At 45.6% G+C, this 17659-nt stretch overlaps 1 protein-coding gene across 1 annotated transcript in view; it reads right to left on the bottom strand.

Annotated features, from left to right (window-relative positions):
• Window positions 1-759: 759 nt before the first annotated feature.
• UBE2V1 (ubiquitin conjugating enzyme E2 V1) overlaps window positions 760-17659 on the bottom strand; it is a 41327-nt gene continuing 24427 nt past the window's right edge. Inside the window, exons 3-4 of the mRNA XM_042461960.1 lie at window positions 9412-9537; window positions 760-2778 (exon numbers count right to left, since the gene is read on the bottom strand). Of these exons, the coding sequence (XP_042317894.1) occupies window positions 2632-2778; window positions 9412-9537 (273 nt within the window). The 3' untranslated portion in view covers window positions 760-2631. The remainder of the gene's footprint in view (window positions 2779-9411; window positions 9538-17659) is intronic.

Here is a 17659-nt window from a genome sequence, read left to right as displayed (position 1 = left end):
AGCAAAGAAGTTGAGGATAGGGTGTCTTGGAGATGTCTCATCCACAGTGGCACCATGAGTTGAGGTCAACTCAAGGCAGTTAACAACAAGGTATATAATACAAAATAAGATACTTAAGAACCAATAGCATTCTTATGCTTTCTACAGCTGAACTAGTAAAAACTGCAAAGTACTGATACATCAACACCTCTCTGAAAAGCCAGAATAGCATCCTAGTTGATTATACTGGCACAGGTATGTTGGGAATTTTGATTCTTAGAATAAAATGGCAGGAAATATACATGGCAGAACAGAACAGATTTCAGAATAAAAACATTGACACAGTGACATACATTACACGGCAGAACCATTTCAGAAAGGGAAATGCTTGTGCACTGTTCAATCAAGCTTACAAATGTATCTAGAACATTCATTCACTGTCTTCATACTTGTGACTTAAAAAAATGTCACATAAAATCATCTCAAATTCCTATTATCACAACAATTCTGCAGAACACTGTGATATTCAGCCTAAATAAAGTTTTTATTACTAAGATTTTATATATTTTTAAATCTGTTGCAAGCTAAGCATTGAAAAGCAACTGGCACCAACCAGAGGGGAAATTCCCTAGTGAAATTCCAGTTCCACTGATATCCATGGAACTGCATACCCTGCTGTGTTCCTTCACAAGATTGAATCATTATTTGCAATGTTATGTCAACAGAGGAACCTCACCAGGAATTCCCACTCTAAATATAAATACAATTAGAGCACAGTAATATTAATGCACACTTTTTATTATATTAAAATCAGGCAATGGTCTGATACAATAAAAAGGCTGCTTATGGAATACTGTTATGTTAAATTTTTAATTACAGAGGATGTTAAATCCTTACAACTAATATTTTCCTCAAAAGAGTTAATGGAAACATCAATTGTTTATTGACTTGATAGCTTCTGCTTTTAAATGTGACATTTGTTTTTTCTTTCTTTCTTTTTTTACACAAACACTGAATTTTTATTCATAAAACGTAAAAGGAGGACACACTAGATTGTTTGCACTTAAGCTTGCATCCAAGTTTCAGCAGTTAGTGGTCCAAAACAAGAAGTCCGAAAAGGAAGTGATTTGCCAGGAAGCCTTGCCAATCACAGTCCCTATGCCAAGAAGCATGGCAGTGCCATCCCATTCTTTAGGAAAGAGTCCTCATCTTTGCAAAGCATCAGAACAAAATCTCCCCCACAGAGTGGATTTGTCTCTTATGTTGGCAGGCTCTTATAGGGCCAGAAGTAACACACACTGATAACATGGGGCTTGAGTGGAGGTAGTGATCTTCAGCTCAGAGAGCTGGAGTGTTTGTTTCAAATGTCTATATAGAAATCGTTCTTCAACATTTGGCCATTCTCACAGGGCTTAAGCAATCCTGGTAAATTACTGCTCTTTTCACATCGAAAGCCTATCTAATAACATCAGCCATGGCCTGCTTGGCGGTGTGGAAGCAATGCCACAAGGCAGGAAGGGAAAGATACTTGCAAGCAAAGACAGACACTCTTGTTTTCTCAGCTGGTGAAGACTAAATTTATAATTCCCCCTCTCCCCCCCCCCACAAAAAGGTTGACAAGCATGAAGCAAAAATAACAACAATAATAATATTATAATAATAACAAAATCAGGCAGTTTGCCAGCCACTTACCTTTTTTTTTTTTGGGCCAGGTGTAAAGGAAAGGATCATAGAAGGGGCAATAAAGAAAGCAGCATCCCAACTATGACAAAGGGGAGATGGGAAAGATTGAAAGACCCCCATATCTGCTGTCCCAAAGCCCACATTACAGGGGAAGGGATATTGCAGAAATTCAATCTATGTCAAAGATTATTGGGAGAAAGAAGAGCCTGCCCCAAATTACTATTGTGTTCTTTAAAAACAAAAAATAAAAACAAACCCCAGACACATTCAGCATTTTACTAGAGCTTGCACAAAGGGAGGGATGACTGAGGATATCAACACATCCCATTAGTAGTCCATATAGCCCAGCCTAGGACTGGGAATTGAAACCTTTGGGCACAATACTTTTGGATGTTATCTTGAGAAAGCCCTACTGGAATGAAGGAGAACTGTGCGAGAGCACAATAGTGCTCTCACATAGCTGGAGTTCTTTTCAAAGGGGCCTGTGCAAGAGAACCTCCTCATAGATTGTGCCTTTTGCATCTACTCTAATAAATAGCCCTGAGCATCAACTCTATTGCAATGAAGGGAGGGAAGGAAGGAGAGAGAAACAAGGGAGATATAAACCCAGGCCAAACACACAGCATTGTGATTGTGTGATGTATGCTTTTTATGCATTTTCACAGTTGAGTTCAATGTGCCACACTGGTCTTGACAGTAATAAATTTAAATAGACTTTTCTTGATACCAGAAGTTCAACTATGTGGACAGTGGTTACACATGACAGCGTTATTTGTTATAGCACAACTTATTTTCAAATGAAAAAAAATTAGTATCATTTACAGTATCTCAAGATAGACTTTCCTTTGCATGGGAACTTCCTTTCCAGTACTTGGAGGTCTACAAGATGCATCTAGAAAATTTACTACTGTGGAAAATGAAGAGAGCTTAAGTTGAATGAAGGGGCATGATTTTTCTGTTTGTTTTTCGTTAATTACTGTAACATTGTCCTTCGGGCGGTTGAGGAAGTTTCATATTTTCTTTAGACATCATTAGACGCCGGAGCTCTTGAAGAACAACTTTGATACTATAAGAATTCTGCCATTTTGCTAGGACTGATATGGCTCTTGGATCAACCTAGAAACACATGACAAACCATAACAATCAGTCTCAAAAAGCTTATTTCCCACCCAAAAGACCATGGCCAATTAAAACCAGGTCCAGTATCTAAAGAACTAGATAACTACACAAGAGGGTTGACTTTTAATTCTTGAATCCCTAAATACTCCCAATTATTTTATTTATTATTTAGTTCATTTCTATGCTGCCTTTCTCCTAGACAGGAACCCAAGGTGCCTCACAGATAAAATCATTTAAAAGATTTTACAATAAAAACAATTAAAATAAACTAGCTAAAAACAGTATAAAATGACATTTAAAAACATACAAAACTTACATATCACACCACCTTTGCAATTGAGACTATTCAAAACCAGTCTGTGGTTCAGCATAAGGTAGGAAAGATCGAAATATTAAAGTAAAAAGCATGCCTGAAGTTGCTCTTTTATGATTTTGGCTGAAGGCTGAAAGCATTACTCACAGATAAATAAATAAAACATTTCACAGATCAATCAATAGGATCCAATTTAAATTAGCATGAACTGAATATTAAAGGCATTTTTGTTAATTTTTAAAAGACTGTTACAGTTATCAAAAGGAACTGGGAAAAATAGTAAATATGTCTTTTCCTCCTGTCACAAGATTTTGTTTATTAAACTGTAAGGCCAAAGCCAAAGTATTAGTCCTGACTATAATAGACCCACTGAATCAATATTAACTTAGTAAGTCAATGTGAAGTTGAAGACTTTCATGGTCGACATCCATAGTTTTTTGTGGGTTTTTTGGGTTATGTGGCCATGCTCTAGAAGAGTTTATTCCTGATGTTTCACCAGCATCTGCGGCTGGCATCTTCAGAGAATGCTGACCTGGAAGAGAGTGGGTATGGACGGGTTGCTTACCTGTAATGCTGGACCTGATCCCCTCCCTCCTCACCATTCCCTTCTCCATTTGTGTCGTGTCTTTTTAGACTGTAAGCCTGAGGGCAGGGAACCGTCTATTATCCCCTCTGTTGGAAACCACTTGGATTCCCAGTGATTGGGCAGTATATAAATAAATTCTATTATTATTGTTGTTGTTGTTGTTGTTGTTGTTATTATTATTATTATTATTATTGTATTTCTTCAAGTGGCCATCTGCGAATACATACAAATGGGTTGTACTGCACCTGCGCAGTGCTGCTCAGAAAATTTCTAGAATCACTGGGCAAAGTTAACTTTATAACTTTTTGGCGGCAGCTCTACCCATCCCTTATAAGCCCTGTGCGTTCCTGTTCTTTCTCCAGTTCCGAAATTTATGCCGCATAAGCGACATGGGAATGAGCCAATGTAGAGCAGGACACTGAGGGGTAGGATGGGCGGGATTTGTATGTATTCTCAGACGACCACTCGAAGAAATACTGTTACAGGTAAGCAACCTGTCCTTCTTCTTTGTGGTCTCTGCGAATCATACAAATGGGTTAGACTGACAAGCTTCGGTCAGTGGAGGAGGGAGTGTCATGACACCAAAGTAGAGTTCAAATAAAGCTGTGTTTATTAAATAACACAATAAAGTTTCTGAACCAAAAACTGTGTCTGTCGTTCTTGGCATTCAAACCATAAGGCACATGCACAAACCATGTCAATTTATAAAACATGCCAGATCTGACAAATAGACATTAATTGACAAGAATTTGTAAACAACACAAGTATTGGTCAAGGTGTCATTATCAAACATGTGAATTCATTTTCAAGGCAGAAAAACTTGGAACAATGAAACAAACCAGAGAATGCAGTGCAAACATCAATGTAAACCTGAAACCAACACTGCCCTCCCAAAAGCTGCATTCCGTTTGGCCCTGGTGTCCAGCCTATAGTGTTTGATGCAAGTCAAGGGCTGGGACCAAACAGCAGCTTTGCAGACATCCTCCAAGGGGACCCCAGTCAGAAAAGTGAAGGATGTCGCTACTGCCCTAGTTGCACGGGACCAAACCCTGGCCAGGAGAGGTCTGCCCGACAGTTCATAGCAGAGGTGGATGGTACCAGCCACCCATTTGGAAAGCCTCTGCCCAGTCACAGGCAGTCCCTTTTTCGTTTCTGAGTAGCAATGGAAAAGCCTCTCGGAAACCCGCAGTTCTGTCCAAATAGAAGGCCAAAGCCCTCTGAACATACAAGGTGTACAAGAGGCGTTCGGTGTTGGTGGCCGGGGTCGGCAACACAATGTCCTGACACATGTGAAAGGAAGACACTACCTTAGGCAGAAAGGTAATGTCAGTACGGAGGGCAACCTTATCCTTATGGAACCTAAGGAAAGGCTGATCCCTCCGCAAGGCACAGAGTTCGCCCGCATGGCGGGCAGAGGTTATGGCCACAAGAAAGACTGTCTTCCAAGTCAACAGCCGCAGGTCAGCTCTGGCCATGGGTTCAAAAGGCTTGGATTGCAGAGTAGACTGCACAGCGTCCAAAGTCCAAGCAGGTGTCAGTACCGAAACCAGGGAATGGAGGTTGTTGCAACCCTTCAGGAAACTCTTCACCAGAGGGTCCCTGAAAAAAGAAGGTTTGCCATGAAACTGGAAATGGGAACAGATGGCAGAAAGGTAACACTTAATGAAAATGAGGCACAGTCCTGAATCCAAAAGTGTCATCAGGAACTCCAGCACAACTGGTGTCAACACTCGGGATGGAGAGGCTTCTCGCAGAGAGGAAATCCACAAACGTTTTCCACTTGGAAGTGTAGGACTTCTTGGTGGCTGGCTTCTGGGCAGCCAAGATCACTGTCCGTACTGAGGGGGGTAGCAAGTCTAGGGACGGAGCCTCCACGCCACCATCGGCAGATTCTCGATGTCCGGATGATGGACCCAGCCATTCTGGAGAGTGGGAACATCGGGACGGAACTCGAAGATGGAGAAAGTCTTTCTGAGAGAGGTGGAGCTTGGACAGAAACCACAGTTCTCTCGGCCACCAAGGAGTGATCAGGATGGAACATGAGCGGTCCCTTGTCATCTTGGAGACCACTCTGGTATCAGCGGGAATGGAGGGAAGGTGTATAGCATCTCTCCTGAGCAAGCAAAGGCGAATGTGTCTCTGAGGGAGTCCTTGTTGCGCGCTCGGGAACAGAACTGGAGACAGTGGCTGTTGAGAGCGGTCGCGAAGAGGTCGATCTGGGGGGTTCCCCATCAACTGAAGAGGTCGTCAACCACCTCAGGGTGGAGCCTCCACTCATGGCAGACAGTGGAAGACCTGCTGAGCTGGTCGGCCAAGTCGTTCTCCTCTCTTGGCAAGTGGATCGCTTGTAGCAGAATCCCTCTCAGGATGCACCAGTCCCAGATGCGGAGCGTGATGTCAAGCAGGGTCTGTGACCTAGTGTCCCCTTGATTGTTGAGGTAGTACATGACTGTGGTGTTGTCCGTCAGTAGAAGTACTACCTTGCTGGAGAGGTTGATCTCGAAGGCTCTCAAGGCCTTTTCCACAGCCAGCATCTCAAGGGCGTTGATGTGGAGAACCTGCTCATCCAGACACCACTTGTCCTTGATGAAGAGGTTTGACATGTAGGCGCCCCAACCTTCCATGGAAGCATCTGTGGTCAGGGTGACCTGGGGCTGAGGAGGAGAAAAAGGCATGCCGACGCTCTGGGAGTCGAGCCACCAACCGAGCAAGCGGGATACGGGTCTTGGGACCGTGGGCCACTTGGACGGAGAGTCCGTCAATGCATTGAAGGCCGACAGGAACCATGACTGGAGGGGCCGAAACCGTAGCCTTGCCCATGGAGTCACAAAGGTTGTGGAGCCCATGTGTCCCAGGGCTATTTGGAAGTTGCTGGCCCTCACTCACCTGTGAGCGAGGCAGATCCTGACTGCAGTGCAGAGAGTGTGGAAACAGTCCTGAGGGAGATAAGCGACTCAGTCTTTGGAGTTGAGGACGGTGCCAATAAACTTGATCCGTCTGGTTGGGGTGAGATGGGACTTGTCCAAATTCACCACGAGCTCGAGGGAGGAGAGAAACAACAAGGTGAAGTCAACGTCTCTTTGCAATTAGTTCATGGAGGGGGCCACAAGGAGCCAATCATCCAGGTACGGGAAGACTCTGGAGCCTTGTTGGTGAAGATAGGCCATGATTGCAGCCATGCACTTGGTGAAGACTCTTGGAGCTGTGGAGAGGCCGAAGGGAAGTGCATTGTAATGGTACATGTTGGGACCAACAGCAAAGGACAGGAACCTTCAGTGACTCTCTCGAATCCCCACATGGAAGTACGCATTCTTCAGGTCAATCATTGCAAACCACAGGCCCTGGTGCAATAAGGGCAAAATAGAGGCGAGAGTTACCATACGGAATCGATGGTAGACTAAATACGAGTTGAGGAGTCTCAAGTCTAAGATTGGTCTAATGCCACCATTGGTCTTGGGGACCATAAAGTATCTGGAGAAAAATGATCTAGGGGCCTGAGAGGGATCAATGGGTGAAATTGTGCCCTTTGCCAAAAGAGTGCGTACTTCGTTGAGAAGGATGTTTGAGGGGAGTGGAAATAATAGCTCCAGTTGGAGGGAGCTCTTCGAACTCGAGGGCATAACCCCTACAGACAATGTCAAGGACACAAGAGCTGGAAGTCACAGTGGCCCAGGTGTTGGAAAAGGGTCTCAAAATGTCGAGGAAGGAGGAGCCAGAGGAGACGACGGAGCACGCAGCCAGCCTTCAGGACTTCTTCTTGCCTTGGTCAGTATCTTGCTTTCGGTATTCTTTCGGAACCATCTCCCAAATCCAAAGGCCTCTTCTTGGAAGATTTGGAGCTCGAATCCTTTAGGGAGCTCATATTCTTTTGTATGGGCTGAAACCTTCTTGGAGCCCGAGTTCTTGTGTTTAGTCTTGTCCTTGTTAGAGGACTTACGACTTGGATTTTTCGAGTGCTCCTTCAGACCCAGCATCCTCTCGGGACAGTGGCACTTGGCTCAGTGGAAGAGCTTTGGGCCACAGCGGCAGACGCCACAGGTACCGACTCCAATGCGGCCGGTGCAGAAACGGAGCGGGAGGCTGACAGAGGCAGGAGAGCCTGTTGGTACAGAGCAGCCTTAAGGTGGGAGTCCCAATTCTTCCTCGCCTGTGGAGTCAGAGACTTGCAGAGAGTGCAGGTCTTGGGGTTGTGGGCCTCCCCAAAGCAGAGAAGACAAGAAGTGTGCGAGTCCTGGCCGGGAATCTTACCCCTGCAGACGTCACACTTCTTAAAAGGAACCAGGGACATCGGGACCAAATCACAATCCAAATCGTAGTCGTTCAACATGCAGAGAGAATGGTCAACAAAACACGAGGGGGTCAGATTGAGAATGGTCAAATAGTCCGAGGTCAAGAATTTCCAGTGAGACAAGCAGAAGTCACAGAAGCGAAGTTTCTAAAGCAGCTAAGACAGCGGAAAGAAGGAACTGGGGAAAGAGTGGGAACGCAGGGGACTTATAAGGGATAGGCAGAGCTACCGCCAAAAAGTTGCAAAGTTAACTTTGCCCAGTGATTCTAGAAGTTTTCTGAGCAGCACTGCGCAGGCGCAGTACAACCCATTTATATGATTCGCAGAGACCACGAAGAAGAAATATACATACTATGTGATCCTGGGTAAGGAGGAGTGATCCTCATGTTAATCTGTGTACATTGTTCTATTGTTGATGGCCTCCTCAGGGTAAGAGGATATGCAAAAGAGGATTAGTGTCTGCTAATTGGTGATTATTGTCTGCTGGAAAAGCCCCTGACTCTGAGTAGTTTCCCATTTGCATTTGCTGAGTCCTGGTTTTGGTGTTCAGGACTGGTATCCCAACTTTATTTACTTTAAGGGTTTCTTCTTTCCTGTTGAAGTTGTCCAAGTGTTTGTGGATTTCAATGGCTTCCCTGTGCATTCTGGCCTGATAGTTGTTGGCATGGTCCAGAATTTCAATATTTCCAAACAGCATTTTGTGCCCAGGATGGTTTATAATGTGTTCTGCTACTGCTGATTTTTCTGGCTGACCCAGTCTGCAGTGTCTCTCATGTTCCTTGACTGTGTTTGGTGGTCCCTATGTAAACTTCTCCGCAGCTGCATGGTATACAGTAAACTCCTGAGGCTGTGAGAAGGTCTCTCTTGTCCTTTGCTGAGCGCACCATTTGCTGGATTTTCTTGTTCGGTTTGTAAACCATTTGTAGGTTGTGCTTCTTCACCACTTTATCTATTCTGTCTGTGACTCCTTTGTTGTATGGTAGAAATACCTTCCCTTTGGGTGGTTGCTTGTCTTCACTCCTCTGAGTTTTTCTGAGTCTGGCACCTCTTCTAATGTCTGTCAATATTAGTAAGTCAATATTTGTGTCACTTCTATTGATACACTGGGTCTAACTCTAGTAGGGTCTAAAAATTGGATTTGGACCTAAACTTTCACACTTCCTTCAATTCACCAACAAGGCACTTATATTCAATTTCTTGCATTATGCAAATTAATTAAATTGAAACAATTTAAAAAGTAATTATGAAAGGAAGAGGAGCTAAAATGCTATAAACAGACAGCTGTAAAACAAAATTATATGTTTGTGATTATAATAACAGAAATATTGTAAAGAAGAATGAACAAATAAAAGCCTCTATGCTTAAACAGATGCATTTAATTATTCACTCCTGAAAACTTACTATATTTAAGTAATGTTGTGATACAAATAGTGAAAAACTTACCACTCCATTAGAACTATTTACTCCATTCATATTAATTTTTGTTACAAATCTTACAAATGGAGGTGCTTCTGGATATTTAGGCCCACATTCTATTTTAAGGCTGTATATTCTGTTTTCATAAATTGTCTGGAGGGGAAAAAATATCAGTTTTAGATATTTTAGATCTGAAGAAAGGTCACATTTACAAGAGTTTCAGATTAGTAAAATTGAATTTTGTCTCCTCTTCACTCCCACTGCTAATAAGGACAGGTTGCTTACCTGTAACTGTGGTTTTTCATGTTGTCATCTGCGAATTCACACAAATGGGTTATTCTGCACCTGCGCAGCATTTCTGGATTGTACTGGAATTGCTAGGGAAGACTTTTTGGCAGTAGCTCCACCCACCCTCTATATAGGCAGGATATCTTCCTGCCCTTTCTCAGTTCCAAAAGGTCCGCCATAAGAGCAGACAAGGAAGAGAGAAGGACACAACAGAGGGGAGGATGGGCGGGATTTGTGTGGATTCACAGATGACCACTCGAAGAACCAGTTACAGTTCTTTGTGGTCTCTGTGAAGCACACAAATGGGTTAGACTGGCAAGCTTGTTTCTCTGTGGAGGAGGGAGTGTCCTGGCAATAAATAAACTATTAAATCAGAAAAGAGTGTCAGTGTCATTATTTGACAGGTGCCAACTAACCTTAGTGCATTCCGGAAATGAGAACAGCTCTGCAAAAGGCTGCTTCAAGTCGGTGTCTGATATCAAGTCTGTAGTGCTTGATAAAGGTCAGAGGTTGTGACCATACATACCGCAGTCTTGCAAATGTCCTCCAAGGGAATTCTGGAGAGGAAGGCTGAAGATGAAGCTACCGCCCTGGTGGAATGGGCTCGAATTCAAGCAGGCAGAATCTTCCCAAAAATCTCATAAAAGAGGAGGATTGTGGAAGTCACCCATTTGGAGAAACGTTGAGGTGTGACTGGAAGCTCCATTTTGGGGTTGGAGTAGCAGACGAAAAGTCTGGGAGAATGATGAGAGGATGCAGTCCTATCGAGGTAGAAGGCTAGCGCCTGCCTGACATCAAGGAAGTGGAGCTGGCGCTTGGTGCCGGTGGACACGACCTTTGGTAGAAAGGAAATGTCCAGACGAAGGTATGGTGAGTCCATATGGATGGCACAAAGTTCACTGGCCCGGCGTGCTGAGGTAATGGCTACCAAGAAGGCTGTCTTCCAGGTGAGGAGCCTGAGGTCACAAGAAGCCAGAGGTTCAAAGGGTGAGGTAGTGAGTGCTACCAAGACGAGCTGGAGGTCCCAAGCGGGATAGGGATCACTGCCGCTGGTCTCAGGTTGGCAAGGCCCTTGAAGAATTTCTTCACGGGTGGGTTGGTGAAGAAAGATGGGCGGCCGGAGAATTGGTAGTGGGCACAAATGGCCGCGAGGTAGCATTTTACGGATGAAATGTAGAGACCAGATGCTGAGAGGTGGTGGAGGAAGTCCAAAATAATGAAGACACTGACTTTCGAAGAGGTGAGTCCCGCTGAGGACAGAAAAGTCAAAAATTTACCCCACTTAAGGGCATAACAGCGCTGGGTGGAAGGCTTTTGAGAAGCCAGGGTGGTTTCTTGGACCGGTACCGAGAGCTAAGTCAAGGCTGGATCCTCCATGCCATGAGGCGGAGAGTGTCCATGTTGGGGTGGCGAGCCCTGTCAGGATTTGAAGGGTTAAAACACAGCACACAGGGAAATGCTTGATGTGTGTGTGTGTGTTTGGCCATGAGCATTCAGCACAGTGGCAAGGCTGATCACCCACAGCTGATGCTCATTGGGCCAAGGACACTTCAATGTCCAAGTGCACGTAGCCATGGATGATGAAACATGTGTCTGGATTGCACAGGAGACACATGACATGGCTACACACCTGAACTCACTGGGTTTGGGAGACCACATGGTCTGGAGACTATATAAACCCAGGGGTTGCAAGGGTATGGTGTGGGTTTGAAGTAGGAGTTGGATTGGTATGTTGTGGAGTTTGAGAGATCTAGTTTTGTATTATAGCACTGTTAATAAAGAGCACTTTGGGGACTTTTGTTTCTCTGGTGGTTTATCAGAAGAAGCTACAGCATTGGTTTGCTGTGTGTCCCTGGAGGTTCCTGCATTGCTGCAGTTCCTGGAAGACATCCAGTTGCTGTCATCCCAATTGGACTCTGGGAGCCACGCTTCGGCTTCTGGAAATTTGCCAGCTCTGCCCCAAGGGTCTGATTTAACCCCAGGACTTGTTTGAGTTGCTGATAAGGGTTGTTGGACCCCAGCAGTTGCGCTGACAAACCCGACCGTCGTGAAGGGTCAGGAAGTCAGGACGGAGCAGCACAGGCCAGAAATTGATTGTTGGAGAGATGAAGGAGGGGGCGAGCCACAGCTGTCTCGGCCACTGGGGGGTGATCAGGATCGCATCTGATCTGTCTGTGCGTAGCCTTGCTACTACACTGGTGATGAGAGGAAATGGGGGGAAGGCGTAGAACATTTTGCCAGACCTGGAGCAGAAGTGGTTGCAGTGAGTGTTGAGATGAGAGGCAAAAAGGTTCACGGCCGGCGTTCATCACAGAGAAAAGAGGTGGAGGGCAACCTGAGGATTCAGTTGCCACTCGTGACAAGAGTCTGGAGTCCTGCTCAGCTTGTCTGCAAGCTCGTTTTCCTCTCTAGGGAGGTGTATGGCTTGCAAGGTGATCCATTTTCGGATGCACCAGTTCCAAATTTGAAGGGTGAGGCCGAGAAGAGTGACCGACCTGGTACCGTCCTGCTTGTTGATGTAATACATCACAGTCGTGTTGTCTGTGAGGAGGAGGACAACCTGATTTCGCAGGGAGGGTTCAGTGCCTTCTGTACCGCCAACATCTCGAGAATGTTGATGTGGAATTAGCGTACTTTGGGAGACCATCTCCCGTGAACCAAGAGGTTGTCGAAATGGGCTACGCAACCCATGTCTGAGGCTCTGGTGGTCAGTTAGGTCTGTGGTTGTGGCAGAACAAAGGGAATGCCCACCAAGACACTGCGTGGGTTGAGCCACCAGCGGCGAAAGTGGGCGACAGACCTTGGGATGGTGATTCACTCCCATGGGTCATCGAAGGCAGGGTTGAAGACCGAGAGGAGCCATGACTGAAGGGACGCATGTGGAGGCAGGCCCAAGGCGTGACATATGTCATGGAAGCCATATGGCCGAGGGCGACCTAAGCTGTTCATGCAGTGATGCGTTGGAAGGCAAGGCAGCAACGAATTGCAGACCTGAGACTGAAGAACCTGTCGTGAGGAAAGTATGCTCTGCAGGTCATGGAGTCCAAAGTGGCCCCTATGAAACACACCTGCTGGTTTGGGCAGAGGGTGGACCTTTCTCTGTTGCTCATGAGTCCCAAGTGGTGAAGAAGAGAGAGTGCCGACTCGAGATTGAAGATGAGCATCTGTCTTGGACAAGGTAAGGAAAGACGATGATGTTTTGTTGGCGAAGGTATGCAGCTATGACCGCCATGCACTTTATGAAAACTCTTGGTGCAGTGGAAAGTCCAAAGGGCAGTACTCGGTACCGAAAACAGTCAGGGCTGACAGAGAAGGCGAGGAGGTCCCAGTGGTCTTTTCAGATGCTGATGTGGAAATAAGCATCCTGAAGATCCAAGGTGGCGAACCAGTCTGACTCCTGCAGGAGAGGCAAAATGGAAGCCAGGGTTACCATGCGGAAACGCTTATAGGCAATGAAAGAGTTGAGAAAATGCAAGTCCAACATGGGACAGAGGCCTCCTGTTGCTTTCGAGTCAATGAAATATCTGGAGAAGAGACAATGTTGGGTCTGGGACGGAGGGACGGGCTCAATGGCTCCTTTTTGAAGCAAGGAGCGCACTTCGTCGAGAAGGGTGTCTGAGGTGGAGTGATGAGAATGATGCCCCTTGGGGGAGAGGATTGGAGCTCCAGGGCATAACCCCTACAGACAATGGAAAGCACCCAGGAGTCGGATGTTATGGAGGCCCAAGAATGGTGGAAGTGGGCCAGGCAATCCCCAAAAGGAGTTGTCAGAACAGAGTGGGCTGGGGAGCTTCTGAAGCGGCACTTGCCTTGTTCTGAATCCTTCTTATGGAATGGTTGTTTGTATTTTTGTTTTTGTTGGCATTTCCCTTGTTGTTGGGGAGGGAAAAGCTGTTGTTGGTAGTACGCAGACTAGTTGGATTTGCCCTGGTTGGGGGGATAGGGAGGTCTTTGCCCTCCTGAACAGCATTGAGAAAAAGGAGGCCGAGAAGTTGAGGAAGAAGACATGCCGTATTTACGGGCTGTGTTCTTCATTTTGTTTTTGAAGTTGAGCTTCTCATCAATCTCCTTATGAAATAGTCCTGTGGCATCGAAGGGGAGCTCTTCGATGGCCTGTTTGGCTTGAGGCGTTAGGTCCAAAGACCTTAGCCAGGCGTGGCATCGCAGGGCCAGGGCGCCTGAGAGTTGTCGGGAAGTGCAGTCAGCCGAGTATCGGGCCGCTGAGATCTGGTGCAAGACCAGTGCATGAGCTTCTTATCTTCAGGGAGGTCTTGATACAAAGGAAGAGCTCTCTCCCAAAGCTGCTTTTGGTAGGCAGCCATACACACTGAGTAGTTCTGGATTTTGAGGTCCAGGACCGCTGAGGCGTAGGATTTCCATGCCATGGTGTCGAGCTTATGACCCTCTTTGTCACTGGGTTCAAAGCTGTCTTCGGGGCCAAGCGAACCTGTGAGGCTTCCACAATTGCTGAATTCGGGCAAGGGTGCTCAAAAAGCCAAATCTCTTCCGAGGGTGTGATATGGCAGAGATTGTCAAGTTTCTTGGTGGAAGGTTGGGCCATGGACAAAGTGGGCCAAGAACTCTTTGCAATCCTGGACACAGATAGTAGGAATGCAATGGAGGTCGGAGTTGGGACCTTGTCCCGAACCCTCTCATCAATGGGATCAAGAGCTTGAGAGTGTGCATGGAGGACTTCAATGTTCAGGGCTTTGCCCATCTGGATCATTTATTCTGAAAATGAAAAAATGTCATCTGAAGGAGGGGAGACCTCAGGAAAGGCAAGAGCCTGCGATTGTTGAGCCTGAGTGTAGTCAGAGACAGAGTGATCTGCGGATGCAGTGGAAGCTGACCTGGTCCTGGTGTGAGCCGAGAGGGCCTGAGTGGTTAGCGGTACCGGCAACGAGGGACGCACTTGCAGGGAGACAGCAGAAACTGACTGTATGGGTCGGACTGGTTCCACTCAGGAAGCCAAGGAGAGGCGAGACCAAAGTGGAATGAATGCGGCAGATGACCTTGGAGGAGGCAAGAGGGGTTCAACAGTTTGAAAGGTTGGCATAAAACAGCCTCTGCGGACTTCAGAAGGATCAAGAGGCAAAACATAAGTGCATGTGGCTTGATCAAAAACAACATCCCGTCTGGAGGGTTCAGCAAGGACAGAAGATGCATCATAGTCCTGTTCATCCTTGAAACAAACGACCTCCGAAGTCTGGGAGAGTCGGTCCGGTATCAGCACCTGGGTGAAAGGAGAAGATTCCTCTTCATCCTCCGAGAATTGGTAAGGTTCAAACAAGGAATGCAGAAAAGTGTCTGGTCGGGCCCGGGAGTCGGGACGAGGAGACAACTGAGGTCGAGGCGCTGGTTGGGCACATGGTACTGAGCCCAGTTCGGCATCGGTGGGCTGGGTGGGCACGTCGGTATGGGACTGGCGGTTGGAGTCAGAGTCCGGGCAGGGACAGGACTTTTTCCCGGAATGGTGGGATGAGTCCTTGGACTTGTCCTGAGACTTGTGCTTTCTTTTCTCCAGTTTGGAGGAGTCTGAGGACTTATTCCTCTTTGGTGAGGATGGGTGGCCAGCCACATCTTGGTCCAAAGACCTCTGTTTGTCTGGGGTTGGTGACTCAGAAACTTCTGAAGAGGGTTTGCCCTCGGCAGCAGTAGCCTTGGCAGGGACCCTTGGAGGAGACAAAGGGGTAGTGCCCTCGGCAGCAGTAGACTTGGCAGGGACCCCTGAGGCCAGTGATGGGAGCTTGCCCTTGGCAGAGGCTCTTGAGGTGGAGAGAGGCTTCAAAATTTGCACGTAGAGCATGAATCTCAGGCACATCTCCCTATTCTTCCTGGCCTGCGGAGTGAAGGCCATGCAGTGAGGGCAGGAAGCAGGGCCATGGCCCTCACCCAGGCAGAGGAGGCACAAGGAGTGTCTGTCGACTGCCGAAATGTTTGTCCCACATTCAGTGCACTTTTTAAAAGAGTGTATGCAGACACCGTTAGACCAAAGCCAAGGGATGAAGAGAAAGAATTGTCAAGAAGTCCGAGTTGTTACCGTTAATCAGAGTCCAAAACCAAGTCCAACTCACAATCCAAATCGTCTTAGTCAGAGACAAACGAAGTCAGAGCAAATGCGGAAATGAAAAAGCGAAAGCTAGGAAGGAGAAATTCTGAGCGAGGTTCCTAACTGCTCCGCGGCAGACAAAAGGAAATGAGAAAGGGCGGGAAGACAGCCTGCCTATATAGAGGGTGGGCGGAGCTATCACCAAAAGTCTTCCTAGCGATTCCAGTAGGATCCGGAAATGCTGCCAGGCCACGAATAACCCATTTTTGTGCTTCGCAGAGACAATGAGAAGAAACATAACATTCCTTGTATAGATTTCGTGATAAACAAACATAAATAAGTCTCACAATGTAGACGGAAATGCATGTCTAATAGATTAACAGAGTCTTCTTGTCGTTTATATAATACATCACTTTGCCTCCTCTTTTGACCTATAATTAAATTCGATCCCAGTTTCCTTCTGGCCAAACTCTGCCATTTGTGATGACAGTTGTCAAAATAGGAAGAGTTTGCAGCTGAGTAGGCAGAATTACAAGTTGGTTTTCCACTTAGACTGTTTGGAATCAGTACTTGTTGCACCAACTGAAGCTATTTCTCCTGGAGATATTTGGTTGCATTCATATTTTAGGGGGTGTGAAAGACATTACAGAGAGGTGATGGGAAAAAATAGTGACCTCTCTACACAAGCAAAAAAGTTAGCAGATTGCTCACTGGATCTTTTGTCCAAGCCTATGTGTGTTAAAAAGTGATGAATTAGCCTATTCAGAGTGTATGCAACACTCACAGAAGAGGAAAAGATACAGAGAACTTGTCTTGAGATATCCTGAGCACTTTAAAGGAAAATGAGAGGCATCACAGAATATATGTAATCATCCACTGAGGTAACTTTAACATAACATGGGGAAATACACTACCATGTATATGGTTTTATTAAATTGTATCTAGGTAAGTATGAATCTTTGCCTCATCAGTTCTGTGATGCCCAGTGGTAGTTTCTTGAAATTGTATGGAATGATAGATCTGCATGGATTTTCAAACAGACGTTGCAGCAAACTAACAGTGAATCCTGTGCACTCTTTAGACCATAGACTTATTAAAAACAGTTATTTAATCACAAGTGTCTGAGTTCCAGAGGTTACCTGTCCTAGTCTGTTGCAGCAGGGAAGCAAGTCCAGTGGATAAACTTTTGTGAACTGCAGTCCACTAGCATCTGAAGAGTGGGAAGCAGTCCAGGAAAGCTTATGCTCAATCAAAGGTGCAACGGATGCGCAGCAGAATCCCTAAAGATTTTGGCAACATTCACATATAGCACCAAACCATAATTTAGCATTATGTGCCTGGAAAGAAAGCAACAAGTTCATGCTTCCTTCTCCTCTCTCCTCTTCCATGGAACCAAGAAGAGAGGCTGGGAAGTTTTACTTTAGTAGATTCTTGGTTTATTTAGTCCATGAATAAAGAATTACGGCTTAAAGTAAGCTAATTGGTGGATCAAACCAGCAAAACAAACCATGTTAACTTTGTTTAGAAAATGACTAAAGTACTGTAAACCATGATCTCAGGTTTGTACCTAACAAGAAATCATGAATTGCTAAAGTAAAACTGTTTATTCAAGCTCCCAATTGCATAGAGGAGGAAAAGGGAAGTACAGTACATTAGCAAGAGACTATGTTGGACTCCTTTCTGCTTGCTTACACCATGATTGGGAGGGTGTACCCCATGTTTCAATTGGTTTTAAACTGTTTTGTTTTATCTGTTATATTATTTAATATGCTTTCAGTCAATTTACTTTGATTTTTTTATGTTTTGAATTGTTTAAAATGGTTCATGTTTAAAATGTGTACATTGCTTTGAAATGTTTAATAGCATGCAGGATAAAACAAACAAACAAACAAATATGAACTGTGTACCATGCCAGAAAATTATAACAATGTTCCTAAT

This window comes from Sceloporus undulatus, chromosome 4, assembly GCF_019175285.1.
Source record: "Sceloporus undulatus isolate JIND9_A2432 ecotype Alabama chromosome 4, SceUnd_v1.1, whole genome shotgun sequence".
Taxonomy (NCBI): domain Eukaryota; kingdom Metazoa; phylum Chordata; class Lepidosauria; order Squamata; family Phrynosomatidae; genus Sceloporus; species Sceloporus undulatus.
Note: the sequence above shows the minus strand (reverse complement) of the source record. Positions and strands in the feature narration are given on the sequence as shown.